Source organism: Myotis daubentonii, chromosome 19 (assembly GCF_963259705.1).
Source record: "Myotis daubentonii chromosome 19, mMyoDau2.1, whole genome shotgun sequence".
In the NCBI taxonomy this organism is placed as follows: domain Eukaryota; kingdom Metazoa; phylum Chordata; class Mammalia; order Chiroptera; family Vespertilionidae; genus Myotis; species Myotis daubentonii.
The window spans coordinates 11,725,298-11,752,450 of NC_081858.1; the positions used below are offsets into that span (position 1 = coordinate 11,725,298).

General features: G+C 44.0%; 1 protein-coding gene across 2 annotated transcripts in view; it reads right to left on the bottom strand.

The window, feature by feature from the left end:
* ATP2A2 (ATPase sarcoplasmic/endoplasmic reticulum Ca2+ transporting 2) overlaps nt 1-20,325 on the bottom strand; it is a 58,452-nt gene extending 38,127 nt beyond the window's left edge. For both annotated transcript variants that reach the window (XR_009450127.1, XM_059676754.1), the window contains exons 1-5: nt 19,619-20,325; nt 18,907-18,924; nt 18,736-18,818; nt 7,475-7,579; nt 1,486-1,624 (exon numbers count right to left, since the gene is read on the bottom strand). Coding sequence is in view for 1 of the 2 variants with exons in the window: in XM_059676754.1 (XP_059532737.1) it covers nt 1,486-1,624; nt 7,475-7,579; nt 18,736-18,818; nt 18,907-18,924; nt 19,619-19,736 (463 nt within the window). In the remaining variant the exon portion in view is untranslated. The remainder of the gene's footprint in view (nt 1-1,485; nt 1,625-7,474; nt 7,580-18,735; nt 18,819-18,906; nt 18,925-19,618) is intronic.
* Between the last annotated feature and the right edge of the window lie 6,828 nt (nt 20,326-27,153).

Genomic DNA, 27,153 nt, shown 5'->3' on the forward strand with positions numbered 1-27,153 from the left:
TAAAGGGGCATTGAGCCTGCAACTTATTCATTTATTATACACACTGCAAACCCAAGTATCAACATGTTGGAATACAGGCAACACTGTTCTTTTTTTGGAATAAGAATGACAAAAATTATAGGTAAGAGAATATGACAAGGCAATTTCCTTTTTAGAGGCCAAAACTGTATAGCACAGGGCCAACTGAGATGCAGCTTGTTGAATTATTCATTGAAATGAGTAAGACAATAAGGACAAAGCACACCTTCCCCACAATCAGTGTAAAAGTGTTACAATGAGACCATTCACAAAAAGAAACCAGTAACAAGTATTCTGAACTCAGAAGGTTGTGAAAAACCATGATTTGAATAATCCAATGTGATGACTGCAACAAAGACTAGACCAGTGGTCAGCAAACTCATTAGTCAACAGAACCAAATATCAACAGTACAACGATTGAAATTTCTTTTGAGAGTCAAATTTTTTAAACTTAGACTATATAGGTAGGTACATTGTTATTAACTTAATTGGGGTACTCCTAAGCTGGCCTTTGCTAAAAACGTCCTCAATCTGAGGGGTTGACCTCAGCGACCCCACTTCTTCTAACGTCACTTCTTTAAAATAGACTCACCCAGGCCGAAAACCGACTTCTGCGCATGGGCCACGAAGTTTCAATCGCACTGTATGTACGCACCCGCACGTGGTATTTTGTGGAAGAGCCACACTCAAGGGGCCAAAGAGCCGCATGTGGCTCGTGAGCCGTGGTTTGCCGACCACTGGACTCGACTATTCTGACTGGTTCCAGGGGCATTCTGGGTTGTCTGACAACATGGCGCTGATCTAGAGCAGCAGTCACCAACCGGTGGTGCGTGGACCATTGGTGTCCGTGAGGTCCGAAAGGTTGGCAACCTCTGATTTAAGTAAACCTTTGGAGCAGCAGTCGCCAACTGGTGGTCCATGAGGTCCGAAAGGTTGGCGACCGCTGATCTAGAGCAATGAGGAAACAGACTCCTTTGAGATCTGTGGAGAGCTCTGGCCTTGCAGTGGATTCACAGCCCAGGCTAAGAACCCTGGCTCAGTGAAATGGAAAAGTATTTTTAATAAGAACTTTTAGAGTCATGAAATTACCCTGAACTATCAACTTGCAGGTATGACAACATTTATGCCAAGAAACAAAAAATTAGTAGCCATTAACGAGAATGCTAACAAACTGCAACACTAATTGTCAAATCAAAATTAAGTTCCTTATCTCAATAGCACTAGTGAGCTACAATATATCAAAAGTAATAAGCACAAACAATTCAAACACCTTGTTCAAAAATATCAATAACATGAAGGGCAGTGCCAAACACTTCAAAATTTTATAGAAAACCTTTTTTTGGGGATGGTGCTAAAACTGATACATATGAACATAATTTTTTAAAACACTTAACTAGGAGCCTTGAGAAAAAGAATGCATCCAGATATACAATCTAGAATAAAAACAAAAAAAAAACCCAAACTCACCAGCAATTTCTACAATATCACCAGGAACTATGTCTTTAGCTTTAATCCGCTGTACACTCTTTCTGTCCTGTCTATACACTTTACCCATTTCAGGCTCATACTCCTTAAGGGCTTCAATTGCATTTTCTGCATTTCTTTCCTGTAAAAGAGAAAACAAGATAAAAGTAGTGAACACATGCCTACCACTGCAAGTATTTCTAACCCAAAGAATCAAAATTTATAGAGTTCTAAACTTAAAAGACACAAGAGAAGTACATTAATGACAGTTGTAGTAAACAATTCACATTTTAGGTGACAAATGCTAGGCCCTTATGAGTTGGTATTAAAGATGAGCCTAGTGGGCATGGCTCAATGATTGAGAGTCACCCTATAAACCAGGAAGTCATGGTTTGATTCCCCATCAGTGAGGTTGTGAATTCAAATCCCAGAGTTGGGAGGACAGGAGGTAGCCGATCAATGATTCTCTTTCATCAATGATGTTTTTCTCTCCCTGTCCTTTCCTGAGATCAATAAAAATATATATTTTAAAAAGATGAAAAAATAAGCCCCTAAAGGTAAGGGAATAAAATCATAATGTAGAAAATGATTCTGTTCCTAAGCACAGCTGAGACACAGACCTCACCTCCAGCCACACACACCTATACCATTTAAATCAATCCTGTCTCACATGAAAGGTGATGATCTGGGGTTTGACTGCCTAGGTTCAATCCAGACTTTTCCACTTAACAGCTACATGCATGTCAAACTCGCAGCCATGCCTGTATGGCCTTTTATTTAAACAAGGAATGCGGCCTGCCAGCCGCGAGTTTGACATGCTTGAGCTACACGATTGTCGGTAATTTACACAACAGTTTTACTGCCTTCAACGCCAGGACACTTACAGTGCCTACTTTAAGGGTTGTGTGGATTTACAAGCTATACGTAGAATGCTTAGACCAGGAGTGGGCAACCCCTGGCACGTGTGCCAAACATGGCACACCAGTAACTTTTGCTGGCACGCGAAACCCTCTTATAATCTTCCATTTACCATTTTTTTCTTAATATCGACTTATTTATTTTTCAGATAAATTCAGTGTAGGTGCATCATAGATAAATAAATAATTTTACATAACAAGTTATCTTAAAGACCATAGACATGGATTGACGAGAGAGGGGAAGAGCAATTTCTTTCTTTTTTTTAAAATATATTTTATTGATTTTTTACAGAGAGGAAGGGAGAGATAGAGTTAGAAACATCGATGAGAGAGAAACATCGATCAGCTGCCTCCTGCACATCTCCCACTGGGGATATGCCCGCAATCCAGGTACATGCCCTTGACCGAAATCGAACCTGGGACCCTTCAGTCCGCAGGCCGACGCTCTATCCACTGAGCCAAACCGGTTTCGGCAGGAAGAGCAATTTCTATGCCTCTGCCTTAACTCTCCCTGCCTTCCAAGATCCGACCAGTGTTTTGGTTTCATCCACATACGCTTGTGAATCTTTGTTCTCAGTGATGAATTTTGTTAAGTCTCGTAATAGGAGTAGCCTGACAGATGAAAGTAGTAGTTTGTGCATCTCTCTGAAGGTCACGAAATATATACCTGATGTAAAATCTGTCATCAGTGATGCAGCAGCAAAAGTCCCACTGATAATATCAAACAGAGTCATAAAGTCTTCTGTCGGACTATCAGTGTACATGTATACATTAAAAAATAAATGTGCCGAAACCGGTTTGGCTCAGTGGATAGAGCATCAGCCTGCGGACTGGGGGGTCCGAGGTTCGATTCCGGTCAAGTGCATGTACCAGGGTTGCGGGCACATCTCCAGTAGGAGATGTGCAGGAGGCAGCAGATTGATGTTTCTCTCTCATCGATGTTTCTGACTCTCTATCTCTCTCCCTTTCTCTCTGTAAAAAAATCAATAAAGAAATGTATTTTAAAAAAAAATGTATTTTTCATCATCATATACTGTGTTTTTGTCGCTCGAATGAATTTTATTATTTCTTCAAGGTTCTTCACGTACGTACACCTTAAGAGATATCAAGTAGGCGTAACATGTTCTCAAAAAATTAGGGTTGACACGCAGAATTTTGAGTCAGAGATTTTGCTGGTTTTGGCATGCACTCACAAAAAGGTTGCCCACCCCTGGCTTAGACTGTGATTTGGCACATAGTAAATTCTACAGGTGGTAAATTAATAAAATTGTTATGCCTCACATACTCTAAGAAATCTCTCTCCAGTGGCAAAAGCCAATAAATGGTTGGTATTTCATTATAGCACTGCCAGTTGCATATCATATTTACCATTATATTTATGAACATATCAAGTCTTAGTCACAGTTTTTCTTTCCTAATTTCAAGATGAAAGATGTAGAATCAAAAGGAGTCATGTGTGTGTATGTGTGTGTGGGGAAACTACAGGAAAGTTCCTTTAAGGGGCAAAAAAAAATAAAAGAGAAAACCTGCCGGGGTCCAACCCCAGCGGGTCCAGGGGTCCCCAAAGGTGTGGATGGAGTCGGCGAAGAAGGAATGACACAGGGACTTCTCCAGCCAGGTTTGGTCACCATGTTCTAGTCAGGTTCTCTTGCCAATTTCTGTAGTTAGGTTCAGTCCAGGATCTTTTGCCATGTTCTCTCGCTAGGTTCTGTCTCTAGGTTCTGAGGCCAGTTTCTGTCCAGGATCTTTTGCCATGTTCTCTCCAGCGAAGTTCTTCTGTCTCTAGAGAACGTTCTGTGTAGGTTCTGTCTTCTTAATTCTGTCTCTCTTGGTCCTGTCTTCTAAGTCCTGTCTCCTAAGTTCTGTGTCTGAAGTTCTGTCTTGTTACATCTGTATTTATACCAGTTGATTCCAATCCTATCAATCTCTATTCCAAAGGTTAGGGCGTTTCTTATCTCCATTCCAGGGAGTAAAGATTATGTAGCTTAAGCATGATTGTTCCTAGTTAAAGTGATTAATTACCCGCCTGGCACTTAGTTGAGGGGTTTTATTCCCTCCCTAACTTCAGGGAAAAATCCCTACCTGGGGAAACAACCTTTCTCGGAGAGGTGACCTTGGTTAAAACACACAGTGCTAAGGGGAGCAAACATATTAAGAACAGTATGCTATATATGCCAGGTCCCTTGAAACAGCAAGGATGGACCGGCTCCCGGCAAAAACCTTGTGTGCCAAATCTGTCTTCTCTCCCGGCAAAAACCTTGTGTGCCAAATCTGTCTTCTCTCCTTTTGGAGGATAAGTAACTCAAAGTTAAGGAGCAAGGTGATAAAGTGCATGCCCAGTTGAGGTTGTTGGATGGACAAAGGAGAGGATTCTTTTCTTTTCTCTCACATTTTGGTCCTCCAACTTCAAGTTCTTCAATTTAACCTTTACTTGGATAGAATTTATGCTCAATCCTATGCGATCTTATTTTTTACCTTACTGTAAGAATTCTGTTCTATTGTGAAAATCCTTAAACCTAAGAATTTAGATGACACAACACTGAAAGCTAATGTGTCTTACTTTCTGATGTATGCATCTCTGATAAAGTACAGAACTATATACAACTAGAGGCCTGGTGCATGAAATGTGTGCAAGGGGCTCAGCCCTCGCACCCCAGCTGCCTTGGGGCCCTTTGGCCCCGCCCCCCACCCACTGGTCATTCCGTAAGGTCATTCTGCCTTCTGGTCTAATTAACATATTAGCTCTTTATTATATAGGATTATATCTGTAATTATAACTTTCCTTACTTCCAGAAGGTAAGAGCCCTCAAGTATTGCCTATACCAGTGATGGCGAACCTTTTGAGCTCGGCGTGTCAGCATTTTGAAAAACCCTAACTTAACTCTGGTGCCATGTCACATATAGAAATTTTTTGATATTTGCAACCATAGTAAAACAAAGACTTATATTTTTGATATTTATTTTATATATTTAAATGCCATTTAACAGAAAAATCAACCACAAAAATGAGTTCGCATGTCACCTCTGACACACGTGTCATAGGTTCGCCATCACTGGCCTATATCATTCTGTATACTATGCAAATGTGATTAAGATATAAGAATGTTAGTCTTTTTTTAAACTGCTATAAAATTTTACTTTGGAATTCGTATCAGCGTGTGCTCAGATTCAAATTTCAGATACTCTATGTACCTTGGGTTATGTCGGACATTGATCAATGTATGCCGTTTCATGGTTACGTTGCCATCTCCCACTTATTTATAAAAAAATAAGTTTCATCATTTCAACGTACGTACATATGTGCTTTATGTTTTTTATTATTTACCACAAGTAAAGGTCAGGAATTGTTATCTTTTAAATTTTTTTTACTGTTTCACTTCATTATGCTGTGTGTGTGTGCTCCATGTGAGTGACGTAGGTGCTTATGTAGGTGTGTTCCGACTTACGGCAAAAATCGAGTTACATCGCACTGTAGGAATGGATCTCTGACGTAGCCCAAGGACCTACTGTGCTACCTATATGGCCTTTGATAAGTCACTTAATCACTATGAGCTTCAATGGTACATCTGTCAAATGGGAGTATCATCTGCCTTACAAGATCACTGTAAGGATGAAATGGGAATGTACATAAAGTATCTACCATATAACTGGAATAAATTAACTAAAAATACATACTACTAGCTTGAGAAAGACCATCTAATGCTGTGTATTGTTTCTTTTGCCTAAATTATTCTCAAGAGGATCATCTGTACTTAAATATAAACAATGTTTTTTGGGGGGGATCAAAGTAAGGAATATAGTACAATTAAAATTTTCTAAGTAGGCCATCTTTCTATATGAGCCCAACACATAAAGATCATTGTGTTTATTAACACAAATCAGAAGTTTACCCTTTTTTGTTGTTGTTGATTTTTAGACAGAGTGGAAGGGAGAGAGGCAGACAAACTGAAACATCGGTGAGAGAGACACATCAATTTGGTTGCCTCCTGCATGCACCCAGGGCTGGGGATCAAGCCTGCAACCGAGGTACATGCCCTTGGCCAGAATCGAGCCTGGCACCCTTCAGTCTGCAGGCCTATGCTCTATCCACTGAGTCAAACCAGCTAGGGCAGAAGTTTACACTTTAATAACTGATGCACTATTTTATTTAGTCCTCAAAGGGATGACTATATCCATCAAAAACCTAAAAGAGCAATATTTAAAATAAATTTGAAGTATTAGTTTCAGAGTCTTAAAAATATATATATATAAACTATCAAACAGATCAGCAAACAGTCCTAGAAAAGTTAAAGTCCTCAAACTAGATATGTGCAGAACAACACTTATGTGAGTTGGGAGGGTGGAGGGATGGGAGGGAAGAAATCCCATTTTGTTTCTGAAATAAAATTAGCTTCCATTCTCTGACTAAGAAAGGCTCGGGTGACTGGCTGAAAACAGCCAGGAATATGCTCCGAAAGAAAAACAATTTAAGATTTAAACAATTTGCCCTAGCCAGTCTAGCTCAGAGCTTGCGGACTGAACGGTCCCAGGTTCAATTCCAGACAAGGGCATGTACCTCAGTTGCAAGCTTGATCCCAAGTTTTTCACAGAAAGCAGCTAGGAAATACAAAGACAAATACTGGTTCTTAAATTTTCTGGTTTTACCCTAGCCGGTTTGGCTCAGAGGATAGAGCGTCAGCCTGTGCACTGAAGGGTCCCAGGTTCGATTCCGGTCAAGGGCATGTACCTTGGTTGTGGGCACATCCCCAGAAGGGGATGTGCAGGAGACAGCTGAACGATGTTTCTAACTCTCTTTCCCTCTCCCTTCCTCTCTGTAAGTGGCTTCTCTCATCCATTGTTCTTAACTCTATGCTATCATGAAGAATGAACAATTCATATAAGCATGAGCAAATTATATATACGTGAGAAATCTAAAATTTTTCCATTAAATAAACTAATGAACAAATGAAAACACATGTAGACATTTCGGAAGTATTTTTAGTCAACACATCAGGAAAAAACAGATAACAGAAAGATTAATGGAGTTTAAGTCACAGAAATTACTAAAACTTAGTAGTGGAGGATTTTGTGCTTACCTGCCAGACACCCACAATGGCATTGGCTACTAATATAAGTAAAATTACAAAGGGTTCTACAAAGGCTGTAACTGTTTCTTCACCTTCTTCAAACCAAGCCAAAACCTAAAAGAGAAATCACATGTGATGTGTTAGAATTGTAATGTGTTTTTAGGCTTAGCGCCACTTTATAACAAAAGTGGCTGGCACTAATGGAATTACAACACACAAAATCTCTCTTTTCATCCCTAGAAACCAATAGTGGTGAAATGTAATGACATAAAAGATGGCTTATGTCTTATTCAAAATAATTATTGAGAATCGAAAGCATACAACTTCTTAACAATACCCTGAAGAGCTAATTTATTTTTTCATCTAATAATTGTTTTAAAACCCAAATAAAACACTTAGGAAAATAAACCCATTCATTTTATATGTACACTAGAGGCCCGGTGCATGAAATTCGTGAACTGGAGAAGGGGGAGGAGGGAAGATCCCCTCAGCCGGGCCTGCATCCTCTTGCAGTCCGGGACCCCTCGCTCCTTACTGCTCCTTAGCGCTGCCGCGGAGGCAGGAGAGGCTCCCACCACTGCCGCTGCACTCACCAACTCACCAGCCATGAGCCCGGCTCTGGCCGAGCGGTGCTCGGACTGACCACCAGGGGGCAGCTCCTGCATTGAGTGTCTGCCCCCTGGTGGTCAGTGTGCATCATAGCAACCAGTTGTTCCGCTGTAATGGACACTTAGGCTTTTATTAATTTTTTAATTTTTTAATATATTTTAATTTTTTACAGAGAGGAAGGGAGAGGGATAGAGTTAGAAACATTGTGCAGCTGCCTCCTGCATGCCCCCTACTGGGGATGTGCCCGCAACCAAGGTACATGCCCTTGACCAGAATCGAACCTGGGACCCTTCAGTCCACAGACCAACGCTCTATCCACTGAGCCAAACCAGTTAGGGCTTAGGCTTTTATTATATACTAGAGGCCCGGTGCACGAAATTCGTGCACTGGGGTGGGGTGGGGTTCCCTCAGCCCAGCCTGCCCCTCACAGTCTGGGAGCCCTCAGTGGATGTCCTACTGATGGCCACTGTCTGGCAGCAGAGGCTCAGAGCAGGCGTCCCATGTGTGTGTGTGTGTCTGCTGGGGGCCTGCCCTCAGCCACACCATGGAGGCTTGGAGCAGGATCCCCTCTGTGTTGATCTCTCAGGCTCCTGGCCTCCACTGCATGTTGTACTCTCCCTTGAGCTATGGCCAGGATGGGGGTGCTGTTTGCAAGCCGGGCTTTCCTGCTCCCGGATTGCCATGGTGACCGGGGAGCAGGCCCAGCTGGGGGCTGCCCGCAGGCCAGGCTTGCTTTCCTGCTCCCGGATCACCATGGCGACCGGAGAACAGGGAAAGTTTAGGGCTGCCCGAAGGCCAGGCTTGCTTTCCTGCTCCCGGATCAGGCGCAGCTGGGGGCTGCCTACAGGCCGCACTTTTCTACTTACCGATGGCTGGGTCACCACAGCAACCCAGGACCCAGCGGCACTTTCCTGCTCTCCAATAGTCATAGGGTCCCAGCTGGGGGCAGGGCTTAGCAGTGCGGGGCTTAGGTGGCACGGGGGTCCCAGCTGGGGGCTCAGGTGGCACACTGGGGTCCTGGCTGGGGGTGGGGCGTATGCCCCACTGCCCAGGGCTGCACATGGGGCCCGGATGGCAGCTCGTGCTGTCCCACCCTTCCTGTAGTATAGGATAGAGGCTTGGTGCACGGGTGGGGGCCGGCTGGTTTGCCCTGAAGGGTGTCCTGGATCAGGGTGGGGGTCCCGCTTGGGTGCCTGGCCAGCCTGGATGATGGGCTGATGGCTGTTTGCAGCTGGTCACACCCCCTTCAGGGTGGGGGTCCCCATTGGGGTGCCTGGCCAGTCTGGGTGAGGGCCTGAGAGCCATTTTCAGGCTGGAGGACAACTTAAGCTCCCAGCCTCTCCTTTTTCTTTTTTTTATTTTATTCTGGGATTTATTTACCTTCTATAGCTGTCACTGGAGCTGAGAGGCAGCTCCAGCTCTGAGGGCTGAAAGCAGGTTTTTGGGTCTGTTTGGGTTCTATAATTGAAACTCTGTTGCCATCACTGCAGCTCTAAGCTCTGAGGCCGAAGCTGGCTGAAAGTAGGTATCTGGGTTTTTTTTAGCTTCTATAATTAAAACTCTGTTGCCTTCACTACAGCTCTAAGCTCTGAGGCCAAAGCTGGCTGAAAGCAGGTCTCTGGAGCTTGTTTAGCTTCTATAATTGCAACATAGTTGCTTAGAGTGCAGCTCAGAGGCTGGCAGCGGCAGGTGGGGAACGTTGGCTTCCTCTGTCACTGGAGCGAGCAAGCCTCCTGTTCGCTTCAGCTGCCTGGCTGCTGGCCGCCATCTTGGTTGGCAGTTAATTTGCATATCGTCCTGATTAGCCAATGGGAAGGGTGTCAGGGTTATGGTCAATTTACATGTTTCTCTTTTATTAGATAGGACTAGAGGCCCAATGCATGAAATTTGTGCAAGAGTAGGCCTTCCTTTCCCCGGCTGCCAGCACTGGCTTCCCTCTGGCACCCAGGACCCAAGCTTCCCTTACAGCTCCTGCTTCGTCCGAAAGGACATCAGAAGGACATCCTGTCTAATTAGCACATTACGCTTTTATTATTATAGATTATATAGACTAGAGGCCCAGTGCATGATATTAGTGCACTGGTAGGGTCCCTAGTGGCTGCTGGCTGCTGGCCAGGGCCTCCCTCCCTTCCCCTGGTCAGCCCCACGCCTGGTCAAACTCCCGGCCGAGGGGACAAATTGCATACTACACTTTTATTATATAGGATATTCAGAAGGGAAACTTACACTTAATTTTGTTAAGGTAAAGGCAAATGACTGTTAAAAAAAAATCAATAAAATATATTAAAAAAAAAACACATTGACTTGCACACTACTACTATAGAGAAAGGGCCAATAGCAATATTAAATATTTTATATTTTAATTTTATAATACTATATTATATATACTAGTTTGACATGTAATTTTTTGTAGTAACGCAATTACTGCACAAATCTTTCTTCTAATTAATTTCCTTTCAATGTGCACGAATCCATGCACCAGGCCACTAGTATCAAATAATATCCTTGGCATAAATCCATAATAAAAATAACTTGATCCCTGACTCAAAGTTTTCCCCCATTGGTATTACTGAAGGTTGTCTCAGAATTATTGCAAGGTTGTCCCATAATCAGGAATATATTTTGAAGGTTATCCTCCATATGACATCTAGTATAGCAGCACAGCATTTCAGGAATGACATAAGTCTAAAAATATTACAACTGGACACAGAACACTGCGCCAAGAAAAATGAGAAGAGAATTAATTTCTTGCTAACACAACCATAACTTTTATTAAGGTCCAAAAGCTATAAGAGAGCCATGGTATACTTCATAGTTGAAAAACACTAAGGTGATTAAGAGAGATCCAACACAATGAATACTATTAAAATTTTTGGCCAGTTGGTGTGTCTCAGTGTTGATCATCAACCTGTGAACCAGGTGGTCACAGTTCGATACCCAATCAGGGTACATGCGGGCTCGATCCCTAGTAGGGAGCATGTAGGAGGCAGCTGATCAGTGATTCTCTCTCATCATTGATATTTCTATCTCTCTCTCCCTCTCCCTTTCTCTCTGAAATTAATAAAAATGTATTTTAAAAAATAAAAATAATATTAAAATTTTAACAAGACATTTCTGTGAAAAACTGCCAATCCAGGAGAGATGTTAAACATATCTAATGATTCAATCTGGTAGCTAAGGATTACCTTTGTTTTTTAAAACTGCTTAAAATGTTCCCATATTTCACAATAAAATCTTTCCTTTAAAAGATTTAGTAAGCAATAAAAGCACCATTTTTGATACTTGTAATATTGTCAGATATCATTTAGGGCAATAATAAAGCCACTGGACTACGCACTTAGTGGAATACTATAAAGTGAGCTTTTATACAAATAGCTATCAGAAAGATGACTAAAGGCAAGAGCCAACATGAATTTTGCCAAGTAAAAGAAGGTAATGACGAATTAATAAGAAATACCAATTAGGGCAGGATAAAAACCCCAGTAGACACCAGGACCAGGTAGATGTCAATCACAACTGATAGCTAGTGAACCAGGGCAGGAAGAAAACCAAAATAATTATTAATGTTGCTGTAAGCTTTCAACAGGACATTCCTGGTGTTAAAGCCAGGCCTAATGCCAAAGTGAAATCTTCTCTAGGAAGTTGTAAATTTTGATAGATGCAAGATCACAGCTGCTTTAATACTAGCCTTCCAAACATTTGCCAAGGATAGTATATGAGAAATAAGAAACTTAATTAGCTCTTGGGAGAGAAAAACTACTCAACTTGAAGAGTAACTAGGACCTTTCCAAAAGGTCAGTGAAGCATTAGCAACTGTAAGATAAGCTTCACACCTTGTTAAAGCGGATATGAATTTCCCTCTTGGCAGCTAGGCCTAGAGGAACAAACTTAGAGCACTATCTCATAACAGTTGGAGAAAGGAAAAGACTAAGGCAAGCAGTGATAGATCAGAGCAAACCTCCACTTTTCAAGAAATGTAGTTTCTTTGCACAAGTGGTATTCATCAATAATATAATAATCCTAACCTGTACAATGCAGTACTCTTTCCTTCCACCATATCACTTTAAATGTTTATGTGTAAGAGCCGAATCCGGTTTGGCTCAGTGGATAGAGCGTCGGCCTGCGGACTCAAGGGTCTCGGGTTCGATTCCGGTCAAGGGCATGTACCTGGGTTGCGGGCACATCCCCAGTGGGAGATGTGCAGGAGGCAGCTAATCGATGTTTCTCTCTCATCGATATTTCTAACTCTCTATCTCTCTCCCTTCCTCTCTGTAAAAAATCAATAAAATATATTTTTAAAAAATAAATAAATGTTTATGTGTAAGAAACACAGGATTTACAGTTCTTTAAAAGTTCTGCAGATATACTAATTACTGCTTCATAAGAAACTAGTGGGCAAATAAATCTCTTAGGTAGAAGGATGGTGCTGATATTAAAAATTGACAACCAACAATTTTCTGAGTACTTTGAAAAATGCCTATTTTAAAACCACAAATAACCCAAAGAATTAAATACTACAGTCCAAAATGAAAATAAACTGTATTTCATTAACTGGTAAGAATCAATCCAGTCTATCATGTTCAAATCACATTGTACAATCCTTCATGGTTTTGTTCCATTGAAAAGAAAACCTCTCTTGTGTAAGTGGTGTTGACAAATAAGACTCCATAAAATGAGGAAGAAGGTAGAGAAAAGGAGAAATTGGATGAGTGACACGTTACTGAAATGCAAGATGCCTCATTAGCATAATAGTACAGCCAGTTCATTATGATTTTCCAGAAGTTATAAAAAATGTATTTATGCCCTAACCGGTTTGGCTCAGTGGATAGAGCGTCGGCCTGCGGAATGAAAGGTCCCGGGTTTGATTGCGGTCAAGGGCATGTACCTTGGTTGTGGACACATCCCCAGTAGGGAGTGTGCAGGAGGCAGTTGATCGATGTTTCTCTCTCATCGATGTTTCTAACTCTCTATCCCTCTCCCTTCCTCTCTATAAAAATCAATAAAAATATATTGGAAAAAAAGTGTTATTTCAAAAATACACACACACACACACACACACACACAGGAGGGAGGGGGAAATGTTTACGGAAATCATTGAGAATAGATTGGCCCGGCTGGTGTCGCTCAGTGGTTGAGCCTTGACCTAAGAACCAGGAGGTCACAGTTCTACTCCAGGTCAGGGCACATGCCTGGGTTGTGGGCTCAATCCTCAGTAGGGGGCATGCAGGAGGCAGCCGATCAATGATTCTCTCTCATTGATGTGTCTCTCTCTCTCTCTTTCTCCTTCTCCCTTCCTCTCTGAAATCAATAAAAAAATTTTTTTAAAAAGGAGCCCTATCTGGCTTGGCTCAGTGGAAAGAGAGTCGGCCTGTGGATTGAAGGGTCCCAGGTTTGATTCTGGTCATGGGCACATGCCAGGGTTGTGGGCTTGAACCCCAGTAGGGGGCGTGCAGGAGGCAGCAGATCAATGATTCTCTCTCAACATTGATGTTTCTATCTCTCACCTCTTCCTTTCTCTCTGAAATCAATAAAAAATATATTTTAAAAAAAGAGAGAGAATAGGTTGAACATAAAAAATTATCTGTTTGTATTGCCTTTTGTTCACTGTTGTGTCCCCAAGGGCCTAAAAGATCTCTTATACACAGTTGATGCTCACTATGTATTTATTAAATAAATGCACAAATGAATTTAACAAAACTTCATACAATCTCTAAGGTATACTAGTAAGACTCTTAAGTGGCAGTGTATGAACTTAAATATTAAGAGTAAAAAGATAACCAACTTCAACAGCATCAAAGAAAAGTGGAAGAAAAGGCTACTTGCAGTATAATTTTAGGCATAAAGAGTTTCTTGTTCCCTTTGCTTTGCACTGTTTAAATACAGAAACATTACCTGTCTTCTGGGGCTTACATTATCCAGCAAGTTCAATTTCAAACTTGCTAATCCTATTCAAAGTAACCACTTGCTAATGAACATTCAGCTACAATGTCAACTGCTTCAATAGGGTAAGATGGTATCTTTTAATTGTTATCTGTAAGACTGATGTTTGTATAGCACAATAACCTCTAAGACGAGGGTTCTCAACCTCCCTAATGCCGCGACCCTTTAATACAGTTCCTCATGTTGTGATGACCCCCAACCATAAAATTATTTTCGTTGCTACTTCGTAACTGTAACTTTGCTACTGTTATGAATCGTAATGTAAATATCTTAAATGCAGGATGTATTTTCATTGTTACAAATTGAACATAATTAAAGCATAGTGATTAATCACAAAAACAATATGTAATTATATATGTGTTTTCCAAATGTCTTAGGCGACTCCTGTGAAAGGGTCGTTCATCCCCAAAGGGGTCGCGACCCACAGGTTGAGAACCTCTGCTCAAGAGAAGAGCCAAATGATTCTCTCTCATCATTGATGTTTCTCTCCCTCTCCCTTCCTCTCTGAAATCAATAAAAAAAAATAAAACACTGTTCAAGTCTTCTTGAAGACTTAAAAGCTAGAGATTTTTTTTAATTCCTAAGGAAAATCCCTTTATTGTACTTCAGAACAAATTTGCTGTGTGAATAGTTACCAAATCTACCTAAATTACATAAAGTCCTATGTTTAAAAAAATTAAAAATCAATTTTAAGATTAAAAAAACGTATAAATTAGATTACATTCTCTTTCGATGCCAACACAAACCTTCTGAAAACACTCAATGTTTTCAGATTTGAGACTATAATCTTCTTCAAAACAGCAAAAAAATACATACATATTCACCTTTCATATTTAAAAGAAGGTTTTAAATATGTTAAACCAGTAAACTGCTCATTTTACCTTTTTAAAAATAAGAAATTAAAAGAAAACAACACCCCACAGTGGGTATTGAGCCCGCAACCCAGGCATGTGACCTGACTGGGAATTAAACTGTCACTCCGGGTTCATAGGTCAATGCTCAACCACAGAGCCACACTGGCTGGGCTCAAACACTTCTTAAATATAGTTCAGAGAAAACCAAAGTATAAGGATCTCACATATTTTGAAAACGCTACTAACACTAACTCATCCAAATATATATTAGTTATAGCAAATGCAATAATCTAGGCTCTAAAGGGAATTAAGAATCCCTTTAGCCCAGCTGGCGCGGCTGGTGTGGCACAGTGTTTGAGTGCTGACCTATGAACCAGGAGGTTACGGTTCAATTCCCAGTCAGGGTACATGCCCAGGTTGCAGGCTAGATCCCCAATGTGGGGTGTTGCAGGAGGTAGCCAATCAATGATCTCTCTCATCATTGATGTTTCTACTTCTCTCCCTGGGGGTGTGTGTGTGGGGGGGGGGGGAAGGGGGAGAGGGTCCCTTTAAAGGGTCCAGTAGGAAGAAAAGACAATTATTGAAATGTAAGTGAAAAGTTGAGAAGTGCCTTGGCCTAAGAAAGTTCTATTAGCATTTTGGGGTTGATCTAAGTAGCTGAGGTGGGGAAATGGAGGTAGAAGGTAGTAAAACTTATGCAAATTGTGTTACCATAGAGGACTTTATGATTCAGACAGATGAGAAATATATGGCCCTCATGCTCACCTCCTTCAGGTATTTCTCAAACATCACCTTCTTAGAGACCTCTCCTGACCACCCTATTTGAAAATTGTACACCCCTCTCCATATTTCCTTATTCTACTATCCCCACCACTTAATTTTTCTTCACAGCACTATCACCATCCAACAAATTCATGAATACATAAATCTGTGGAACAGCAAACCAATGTTCCTCTCTCTCCAATCAAAAAATAATAATTATTTTTAATTACAGAATTTCTGATGTTATTTCATATGCAATGGAAGATATATCACTTCTTCCACTCTAAGTGACCTTTAAAATAAATTATTTTGATGAATTAGAAGCTGATTAAACTATCTCTTCAGGTTACAAGTGTAAAACATTAATACAGTTTCCTACTTTCTGCCACAGCAAAATATTAACTATGGTTAACAGTTTACTACCTAGTTTGATATTTGAAATAAATCACTAAAGCCTAATATTTCTTTTTAACTTGAGTAGAACCTGATTATCATATATACAGAACTACCTATTCCTTTCTCCAAAAGAACACAAATATTCTTCCAGTTTTTCCCATTAAATAGAAATAAACTGACAACCACAAAGTTCTTTTGAGTGATAAAGAAATGTGGAATGAAAGGTCAAGTTCAATGCAGCGGTAGTGCCAACTGCACCTGAAGAAAATCAACAGGTTTTATATGTGCAATTTCTTTTTTTTAAAAAAATATATATTTTATTGATTTTTTACAGAGAAGAAGGGAGAGGGATAGAAAGTCAGAAACATCGATGAGAGAGATCGATCAGCTGCCTCCTGCACACCCCCTACTGGGGATGTGCCCGCAACCAACGTACATGCCCTTGACCGGAATCGAACCTGGGACCCTTGGGTCCGCAGGCCGACGCTCTATCCACTGAGCAAAACCGGTTCGGCTGCAATTTCTTAATCAAACAAATCAAAGCAAGTAACAGTACTTTCTAAACACATTACTTTTCTGTGTAGCAACCCACAAAACAAAAATGTAACATAGTCCATTTCCTGAGCAATAACTCCAAGTAGTTACCCAAAAGTAACTCAAATCTCAATTTCAAAACACAACTCGACAAGCTACAAAAACCCAACATCCTACAACAAAGTTAAAGGATTTATTTAAAAACCCATTTGAAAATGCCTAGAAACTATAAACTACTTACTTCAAAGCAAACATAACACACATTAATTAAAAATGTTAATAGTCACTCAAATTGGCCAATCAAGAGATCCTATACAACCCAAATAGTCAATAGCTTGCTTATTGGAAATAATGCCACTGATGTTACAACAGTGCTTTAAGTTATACATACAGAATAACTCATTAGAAATTTATTTTATCTCTGGTTTGTATACACCAGTTAACTTCTAAGAGGTGCCTGATGACGTCACTGAACCCTAGTATTTTCACTAACAAAGCTGAGACTATCTCAGAATTATGTAGCCAGCCAATTTAAATATTACACTAGCCCAAATATATAAATTTTTTGCCCCATGACAATATATTAAAACTAGTTAAACAGATCTATTCTTTTATCTTAATTGGTTAAAGCAGCAACCACTTGGGGGAGGGGGAGTTTCAGGGGTTAAATTAAGAATGGGCATGTAATAAATATGGATGATTAACTCATGATGTTGAATGGTTTGATATATCACTCTTAATTTCATTTAGTGAAAACCACTGAGAAGAGGTCTGATTAATGGCTACACATCACTTGGTTAATGTGGCATAATGTATTATCATTAAAGTCTCAATGGCAGAATTTGTGCACAGAATTACTCCAAAAAAAGTTCAGCCCAGCTGGCATGGCTCAGTGGTTGAGTGTGGACCTATGAATCAGGTCACGGGTGTGGGCTTGATCCCCAGTGGGGGACATGCAGAAGGCAATCAATGATTCTCTCTCATCAATATTTCTGTTTCTCCCTCTCTCTCCCTTCCTCTCTGAAGTCAATAAAAATATATTAAAAAAAAAAAGTTCACCTCTTTCCAATTTTTCCCCTTCACCTAAATTAATGCCCACTATTTTCTTTATTTAGTTCTCAAAATAGCCCGTTATTTGTATGGTTGTCATAAAGACTAAGGTAGATCTCTGGGGCTCGCATACATAAAAACATACAAAAATGAAATCCTGAAGCCGTGTAAATTTTTCAAAGACTGGGTGAATTTGACTTCCCAACATAGTTTTTATAAGAACAAAATACTATAAGTTAAGGACAAAAAATATCTCATGCTGCTAGGATTAGGAACATCTGTATTCTCTATTCATGACCATTTTTAGGAAAACTAACAATAAGTTCACTATTCAATTAAAAAAAAGCAATAAAAAATTATTACTTAACAGAAAAAAATATTAATAACCTAGAAATAACCTCACCAACCCCCATCACCTTTCTTCTGCTGTAGTCCTTTGCATTTCGCCAGTTTCTTAGCAACCATACAGGACTCAAGCACATGCAGAACAAGAAAAAACACTATGGTTTGTTTTTTTTTATTTTAAAATCTAGAACCAACTGTACTGAACATTGTTCTCTTAACCTAGGAGTCACTCAAGACAAGGGTCCAATTTAGATAAATATGCCACCCTAAAGGTCAGTGACCAAATTTGGTCAACAGTGGTGCCATCACTGCCGTCATCATTCTTGTCACTGTCAATAACTGTCACCTTGCCATTACCAGGACCGGAGAGCAACTGGTATATTCCTTTTGTAAGTTCTATTTACAGACTACAAAGAGCTCACATCATCTCAGTATGACCTTACACAATGGAAGAACCCCAAACACAAAAGGCCTTCCAATAAAGAACTTTCTGATATTAAAAGCTGATAAGTCACAAGAACTTAAGAGACCCTGCCACCTTCGAGAATAATTTCTAACTGCACTGTAACTGTCAGGAGGCATCTATTTTCTGTTTACAAATGGCTTCGTATGTTTTGCTTGTAATTTAAAAATACCGAGGGTTAAAAAAAAAATCATGAAGATACTGCTTAAACCTCCAAATATAATCTTCTCACCCAACAGACATCATTTATTTCCTGGTTTTTCATTTATGGAATATTCTCAACATTTTGGAGAGAAAATAAATTGCTTTATACTTACAAAAGATATACATGCTGCCAGCAATAAAATTCTAACTAGTAAGTCTTCAAACTGCTCAATCACAAGTTCCAGCAAGGTTTTTCCTGTTAGAAACAAACATCACATTTGTTGTAAATGTCATCTTAACATCAGCACACAAAGGAGGGGGGAGAACGTTTTCAGGTTACTTACCTTCTTCAGCCGGTAACTCTGTAGAATGTAGAAATTCGCCAGCCAACGTTTGGGGGGGGGGGGGGGAGAGAAAAAAAAAAAACACATTTTAGCCTTGTCTTTTTAAAAGGAATTGCTCAAAATGGTCACTTTTTGAAAGATGTACCTAGATATATATACATTCAACTATTTTCAACGGAAACCATAGTAAAATGGTACCCCGGGAAAATAGGCAATACTTGCTGTAACCAATGGCCTTAGGTCTACCCCAAAGCGTAAAATCTCATCCCCCTAAACGGGAATCCTGAAACAGGAGTCATTTCAGCTCTGTCATCGCTTCTGCCAGATGTGTGGCGCCGGGGAGGACGAGCGCGGCCGGGCATTCTCACCACAGCGACGCCGCGGAAAGCGGCCGGAGCGAGAACATGTCTCGCGGGGCTCAGCCCGGCTGCAGGAGGCTCGTCCTTCCCCGCGGGGCCGGCGGCCGCCGGTGACAGCCTGCGCGTCGGGCCGGGGCTCGACCCGCGAGGAGGTCGCAGGAGGCGCAGACCCGACCCCCGCGCCCCCCACCTGCAGCCCTGCTCCCGCGAGCCGGCGCGCGGGCTCGAGCCGCCGCCTGCACCCTCGGCGGGCGCGGAGCCGAGACCCACGAGGTGGGGCCGGGTCAGCCATTTTCCCTGGCGCTCCAGTCCGCGCCCGGCCGCGCGGGGCCCGAGCAGCCCCGGCCACCTACCGTTGGAGCCCCATCTCTCCTTGAGCTTCTTGACCTGCTCCAGGCTCAGCCCCGTGCTCTCGTTGACGCCGAAGTGAGCCAGCACCTCCTCCACGGTCTTTGTGTGCGCGTTCTCCATTGCTGCGGGGGCCCGGCCGGCCTCGCCTCCCGTCCCCGCGGCCTCCTCGCCTCCGCCTCGCACTCGGACCGCGGCCTCGTGCCACCCCGGGCGCCCAAGCGCGGACTGGCGTCTCGCCCTTCTCCTCCTCCTCCTCCTCCGGCCGCTTCCGCCTCGCGGGGCGCTGAATCACCCCGCACCCCTCCCGCAGGCGACCGCCCCTCCGGCTGCCCGGCCTCGCCGGCGCCCTCGTCGGGCTCAGCTGGGCGGCGGGGGCCTCGCGGCCCTCCCTCTCCGCAGAAGAGAGGGCCTCCCTCGCCCTCAACCGCCCGGCCGGAGCGCAGGCCGCTGCCCCCGAGCCCCCTCCCCGCTCTCCTGAGGTGATTCGAGGCCCCGCCCGGACCGCAGGAGGGGGCGCCTGGCCGACCCCTGAGAGCGGAACGGACTGAGGGCAGCGAGCCGATGGGGTGGTGCGCAGCGCGCTCGCCCGGTCTCCTCAGCTCCGCACCCCCGACAGCGGCGGAGGGAACTGCGGCGGAGGAGAAGGAGGTGGCGTCGGGGACGGCTCCGCGGCGGCTGCTCTAATAGCATTTATCCGCGCTGCCTCCCCTCTCGCCGCTGCCGCGGCATGTGGACGCCGCTCATTGGCCGAGAGGGCCCAGCGCGGCGCGGGCGGTACGGCCCCGCCCCTCCCCCCACTCCCTCCCTCCTGCGCGACTCGCGCCCACGCCGCCACGCAGGCCCCGCCCCCTCCGCGCCCCGCCCCCCGGAACCCGGATCCAGGCCGCCGCGCGCCGCGCCCGCACCGTGCGCCCTCGGCCTGCGGCCGGGCTCCGGTCTCCTCCAGCTGGCGCTCGACCTCCATCCACCCAAAGAGCTAGAACCCAGGACGATGGGGGCCCACGGTGGGCTCCTTACACTCGCTTCCCCGAGGGGGCCGCCTGCCCTTCAGGGCCGGCCTCGTGCCGGGTGGCGGCCGGGGAACCCGGGAACTCGGTCCGCTTCCGAAGCGCGCTCGGGCTGGTGTCCTTGGCGCGTCCCCTCGCCCTTCACCTCCAGGGCTGCACTGTGCACCCTGACGTCTCCCTCGGAGCCGTCTCCTGCCGCAGGAGCCGAGGGAGGAATGCCGCAGCGCCCTTCCCACGCGGCCCAAACCTCATCTGTCGCCTCGGGAACCCCGCATCCCAGGTCCCCAGCCGGGTCTCCACCGCCCGCGGAGCCCTTCCCCAGCGGGTTCTGTGCCCTGAGGGAGTCCCACGGGGCCGGGGGGAGGGGGGGAGGTTTTACTTTATTTTTTAATAGCCCACATGGCCTTTGATGCACGTCTGCATAGAAGACACAGGTTATGCTACTGTTAGCTGCTAAATATCAGCGAGATTTGTGCTATAAGGTGCTTCACTTGGGCATTTAAAACAAGGCAATTTTCTAGACTCCCACTTTCTCCAATAGGCGAAAAGGGGACTTGACTTCAAAGCCTATTCTTAAGCCCCTGAAATCTCTACAAAACCTGGGTAACAGCAAGATAAAGAGAATTTTGCAATATGAAGAAGTCAGACTACTTTACAGGGACCTTTGCAGTTGACTTCGTGAACAAAGGAACATGTTGGCATCACAAAGAGCAGCTTTCTTAAGGGAGTGTGTCGCAGAATGAAGCGTTTAGTCCACGTTTGTGTCTGGCAATCGTGTATCATCCACGGGAGCCAAAATCACCTCAGCTGTCCCAGATGGCTCAGCATCAGGGCTTAAGGTAAATGCCTTCAGCAGATGCAAATCATAGTGCATTACCCAGTGAAAAAGTCAGGCACGTCATTGCATTTAATTACTTCCAAGGAGTGGAGGAGGCTGGCATGCAGTTTTGATTGATACTTGGACAAGGACCAACAGAACCCTACATGAAACAAACAAACGTCTAGCGCAGGGCAATGCACTGAGAGAGGCAAGGTGGAAACTGGTTAGGTCACAGACTGTAGCCTCCCTCCAGGAGGGACAGCGGCTGCATGGTGGGGGTGTGGTAGTGGAGGGCTGGTGCTGCTTTTCCCTCCAAGATCAGGTCTACCTACACCCTTTCTTTCCAATTCTCCTGCCTCAATCTCGTCCATTTCAGCATCAATGGAAGAACTGCAGGCAGGAAGGTTGTAAACCTTTCTCAGCCTGGAAATTGGGTCTTTGGTTGTGGGTCTCTATTCCAGGACTAAGCATCCCTGGTGTGATTATGAGCTTCAGGGGGTTTCCGACCTCAGCTTTTTATGCTCTTCCCCAGATGTTCAAGTGCCTGGTCCCGTCTCGTTCAGATCTCAGCTTGCATGCCACCTCAGAGGTGTTTTGGCCGATGCAAGTGGCTACCCTCCCCAGTCACCCTCGCTATCACATTATTGTTTTATTTCTTCTCTTCTTATATATTTTTGTTTCGGTGCCTGTCTCCCCCTACAAGGATATGAGTTTTGTGAGAACAGGGGCTTGTCCATCTTGTCCAACCTCAGGATGCAGTCCAGTCCCTGGTATATGCTGAGCATTTATTGAACACCTACTATTTGAGTGAAAGAGTCTCACCATCCCTGAACTATCAGTGATCTGCAAAGGCCTTGCCTCCATTTGCTGAACTCAAGCTCATTGATTTCCAATTTGTGAAATCCACAGGAGGGCCTCTGAACTACTTGTCTCCTGGGAATGACTGTGAAGGTTAGACAGACTTCGAACCAACAAAGACAGATCTAGGGAGCATTATCGGTTTCTCAGAAACAAGTAATGTGTATGTTCACATTGGTAACTGTTAGCACATCATCCTCACCCTCCTATTCTTTGCAGTATCTATTCACTGGAGGTTGGAATACTCCCTTCAACTGAAAAGTGGGATTTTTAGCCTGAGGTAGTCCCTTTCTACATCACATACCAATTATATCACCCATTGGTGTCTCTGAGACATGTTGCTTATAAGTTGCCAAAATTGAGCATAAACCCAGCCTCTGAAAGGCAGAAAGGTGTAGTGACTCTTACGTAGAAAGAAATAGATGCTCAATTTATTTTATGAATGACGTGTTTCTTATTTACAAGGTTAACCAAAGTAAGAATGGGTTTTTAGAAACACTCCATTTTTCAACAAGGATTGCAATTACATTCTATTGAGGACAGGGAGAGGAAAAAGAAACTGATTCAGGAAGATGCATGACTTGATCAAAGAACCTCAAAGGAAGTGGTAAAGGAGGACATTAGTTGGCAAGAGGCTGGCTAGTTTAAAAAGCTAGGCACACAGGGGGGAAAAAAAAAGGCCCAGTATGAAGAGTGACTTTGCGAAAGAGACCAGAGCCAGCTTCCCAACCCTTTATAGTCCTCCTGTAAAGCGATGGAGATTGCAAAAGGCAGCCTGTTCCATATTTGGACAGCTCTCATCATCAAAGCCAGCTCATTCTGGGCTGAATCCACCTCCCACTAGCTTCTCCTATACATTGGTTCCTATTTAGCACTGGAACAACTCTGAATAAGTTTAATTCCTCCTCTGTGTGAGATCCCTTTGAGTATTTCAAGGTATCTATTGTGCTTTATAAAAGTCTTTTTTTGGCTAAAAAGAACAGCGTGGGTTCTGAGCTGTTCCTCCTAAGCAGGAGTCTGCAAGCCCTCAGCATCCCTGTCCAGTCCTGGAGACACCGGATACTGAACACAAAAGTCTGGGCGTGGTCTCGCACTGTCCACCTTTGTTCTGGATGCTTTCCCCTCACGTTGTTGATTTGTGTCAACAATCAACTGAAAACTGAGTTCTGCGGTCGTGTTAACTCTTCCCAGTGTGCCCTTGAACTGTTGATTTTTTTTTTTTTTAACCCAGGCACTGAACTCTTGACTATAGTGGGATGTTCTCGTGTTCATTTTGGCTCATCTTTGCTGTCTGTTTTCTTTCAGAGTCCTCCTCTTCAAGTGATGTGTAGCTGGATGTCCCAGCTTGCATTACAAATGTGACAAGCAGACTTAGGACTTTTTTGTCCTTACCCAATATAACCTCTAGAAATTCATTCCAGATCAGAAAATAATCAATCAATTGGATTTAGTCGTTCAACTGCTCTAAGTCAACTTGACTATAGGTCCCAAAGTCAACAAAGTGAAAATCGGGTAAGGGAAGTCTCCTACTTCCTTATCTCCCATAACACTTTATCACACAGCATTAGAACAGACCATTCTTTTGGTTGAACACCTGATGTAGTCAGCTTGACTTAAGGATCATGTTATATGAAAATACATTCCTTGTTATATAAATTAAAGTCTCTTAAGGTGCCTTAGCTGGTTTGACTCAGTGGATAGAGCATCAGCCTGTGGACTGAAGGGTTCTGGGTTCGATTCTGGTCAAGGGCACATGCCCAGGTTGCAGGCTCCATCCCCAGTGGGGGATTCTCTTTCATCATTGATGTTTCTACCTCTCTCTCCCTCTCTGAAATCAATAAAAATATATTAAAAATAAATAAATAAATAATAAAGTCTCTTAAGGTGATGATGGGATGTTAATCCACTACACTGTTAGCTAGCCCACGTTTCTCTACTGGTCTATAAGAACTGAATGATAGCCCTAACCAGTTTGGCTCAGTGGATAGAGCGTCGGCCTGCGGACTCAAGGTTCGATTCCGGTCAAGGGCATGAACCTTGGTTGCGGGCTCATACCCAGTAGGGAGTGTGCAGGAGGCAGCTGATAGATGTTTCTCTCTCATCGATGTTCCTAACTCTCTATCCCTCACCCTTCCTCTCTGTAAAAAATCAATAAAATATATTTTAAAAATAAAAGAACTGAAGGATAGGACTCTCAGACGCGTTGCTAAGATCCAGATATATTCTCTACAATAGTCTCCAAGTCCACATCCCAGGCATCATCTCACAGAAATGTGTGCAGTTTGGCACGGCTCAAGTTACCGAGGACATGCCAGTGCCGAGGGACCACCGCCTTTTCTGCATGTCCACAAACTGTAGCTCTCACATCTGAAAGGTTTCCAAACTTAATAGACTATCTTTCCCAGAATTTGCCTCCCTGCTTCCATTAATAAGTCTTTGGATGGCTCAATGTCAAAAAGCCAACTGACTTATGCTTATAAAAAAAAAAAAAAAGAGGCTTATTGCAACGAGACTCCAAACTGAGAATAGCTTTGTCCAGGAGCTCAAAGTCCCCGAGAATCTCCATCTGGGCTCTGCTGCTTACCTTAGCTTGTTGCTCTCGGGCGGGCTCTCTCCAGGTGATGGCAGACATGGCCCCCGGCATCTCCAACTTACAATTCGCCAAGGTTAGCAACTTCCATAGAGGGAAAGGCCTAATATTTTCACAGGGTCATGTGCTTTCCTCTGAAGCGTGAGCTGGGGTCAGCCCCACCTGATTCACATGGACCGAGTGGGGAAGAAGTGGTTCCCGGGAGCAGCATCAGCTGGTGGGCCTGGGCCACACCTCCAGCGTTCTCACTCAGTAGGTCTGGGATGGAGCCTAAGCATTGGCATGTCTAACACAATCCCAAGTGATGTTAACCTGCTAGTTCAGGACCCATATCCAGGAAAACAAGGCCCCAAAGGAAAACCATGGTGCCGGGACCGGGGGGAGGGGAATAAACGTTGGGTTGGCCAAACAAAAGATGTCCACCACGCTGAGGGAAAGTCCGAGAGCTGTACCTTGGCTCAGGCTGTTCCTGCCGCTCGGATCTGCCTGGCGAGCCCCTTATCATCCTACAGGTGAAGGCTCAAATCCCGCCCCATTTGCGAAGCCTTCCCTGGGAAAGCCTGTTCCATCACTCCCTTCCTCACCACCAGAAATCAGTCGCTAGGTCTGTGTCCCACACAGCTGTTTTGTATATCGCTCGGCTGTAATACGGTAACTCAGGTTTGCCTTCTCTGGCTGATCCTTTCCAGCCTGCTTTTCGTATCCCTCCTACCCCCCACTCCACTTTGAAATGTGCAGAGGCCCAGCACCTAGGACTTGCCATTCTTACCCACCTACGATTGATCTTCCCTTAGCCCATGGCTTTAAACACCATCGAAATATCAATACATGTTCATAAGCCCAGACTCCTATACCCGGCTGTCCACCTGACCTTGCCACGTGACTGGGACATGGACTCACATATGAAAACGACAGGCAGAGGGCGGGGTGGTACGATGGTTACCTTCCTCTGAGAAGTGAGCCATGAATAACTGCAGCCGTTTGCACATTCAGAGCTGAGAAGAGCATTGGGGGCAGAAGGAAAACAAAGGGGCAAACATATGAATAGTTCTCTTTCTTTCCCAGCACATGTCACCTAGGTCACTTGTTCATTGTCTGACTTCTTCCACCAGATTTTAAACTCCAGGAGAACAGGAATCATCCCTACTTAGAAGGTGCACAATAATGAATGAATAGCTGGTCATTATTTGCTCTCAGGACTGAGTTTCCCTTGTTTACGTTGCGTCCCCGGTGCCTAGCGCAATGTGGGGCATGTAGCAGGTGCTTAGGACATATCCACCAAATTAATGAATGAGGTCTTTCGCTTCCTTTGCAACTACCGCTCTGGAAAAATAAATGTTGCCACTAAAAAACACACCACCAAAAACTAAAGAAACCCATGCAGCAGTGCCAAACAAAGTCCTGTGGAATGGTTTTCAAAACCATAGCTCCCCGATGGGATAATGTAGTTTAAATATAGCAGCTATTTTTCTCTCCAGTCGGTTTGTTCTTTGGTTTTCGTGGAAAGATCTCAAAAGTTCTCTCCCACCTCCCTCCTTCTCCCCATTCCCGCTCTGGACCAAGGTGCTCTCGGACCTTAAACAGCAAAATGCTTAAAATGCAGGGGGACAGGGCCTCCTGAGCCTGACAGGCAACGGAATAGTGATTAAAGGCTATTTTAATTTTAAATGATGAGTTACTGACTCTCCCTTCCCCACTGGGTGCCAGGGTGCTGCTCCAGCCCTGGTGGCAGCACAGTGAGCAGGTAGAGTTTCCTTCGGGCAGACATTCAAGGGCTGTGAATGCAGGGGATAGGGTTGCAGTGAGCAAATTCCTAGAATAGGATCTTTGTTCCCAAGCTGGCCAGCTCGCTCCCTTGATGTCCCACAATAGAAAAAATGGGGGAGGGGGGTAACGGGGGGTGTGGAGGCTTGCTTAGGTCTCCTACTGTGATCCCGCAGTAGTTACCTGATAGTTCACAAAAGGTCCCAGGAGTTGGCTGCCCTCCCAAGTCACCTTGTGATTCTCCTGATTTTGGAGACAGGAGGAAGGGGGACACTTGTGTCCTGCGGGAAGCATGTCTGACAAGCCTGATCCCTTCCATCTGGGAGGTGGCCTCATGAGTCCCATCTGGCCCCAGCTTAGCCACCCGCTCCTGCTCCTCTCCAGCCTGCTCAGCCTTCATCTTCTCTTCATCTGCTCAGCTCCCAGCTTCTCTCAGTTGCAAGACTCCCTTCTCTTCCTAGCCCTTGCCTTCTCTTCTGCAGTCCCCTTGGCTCCTTT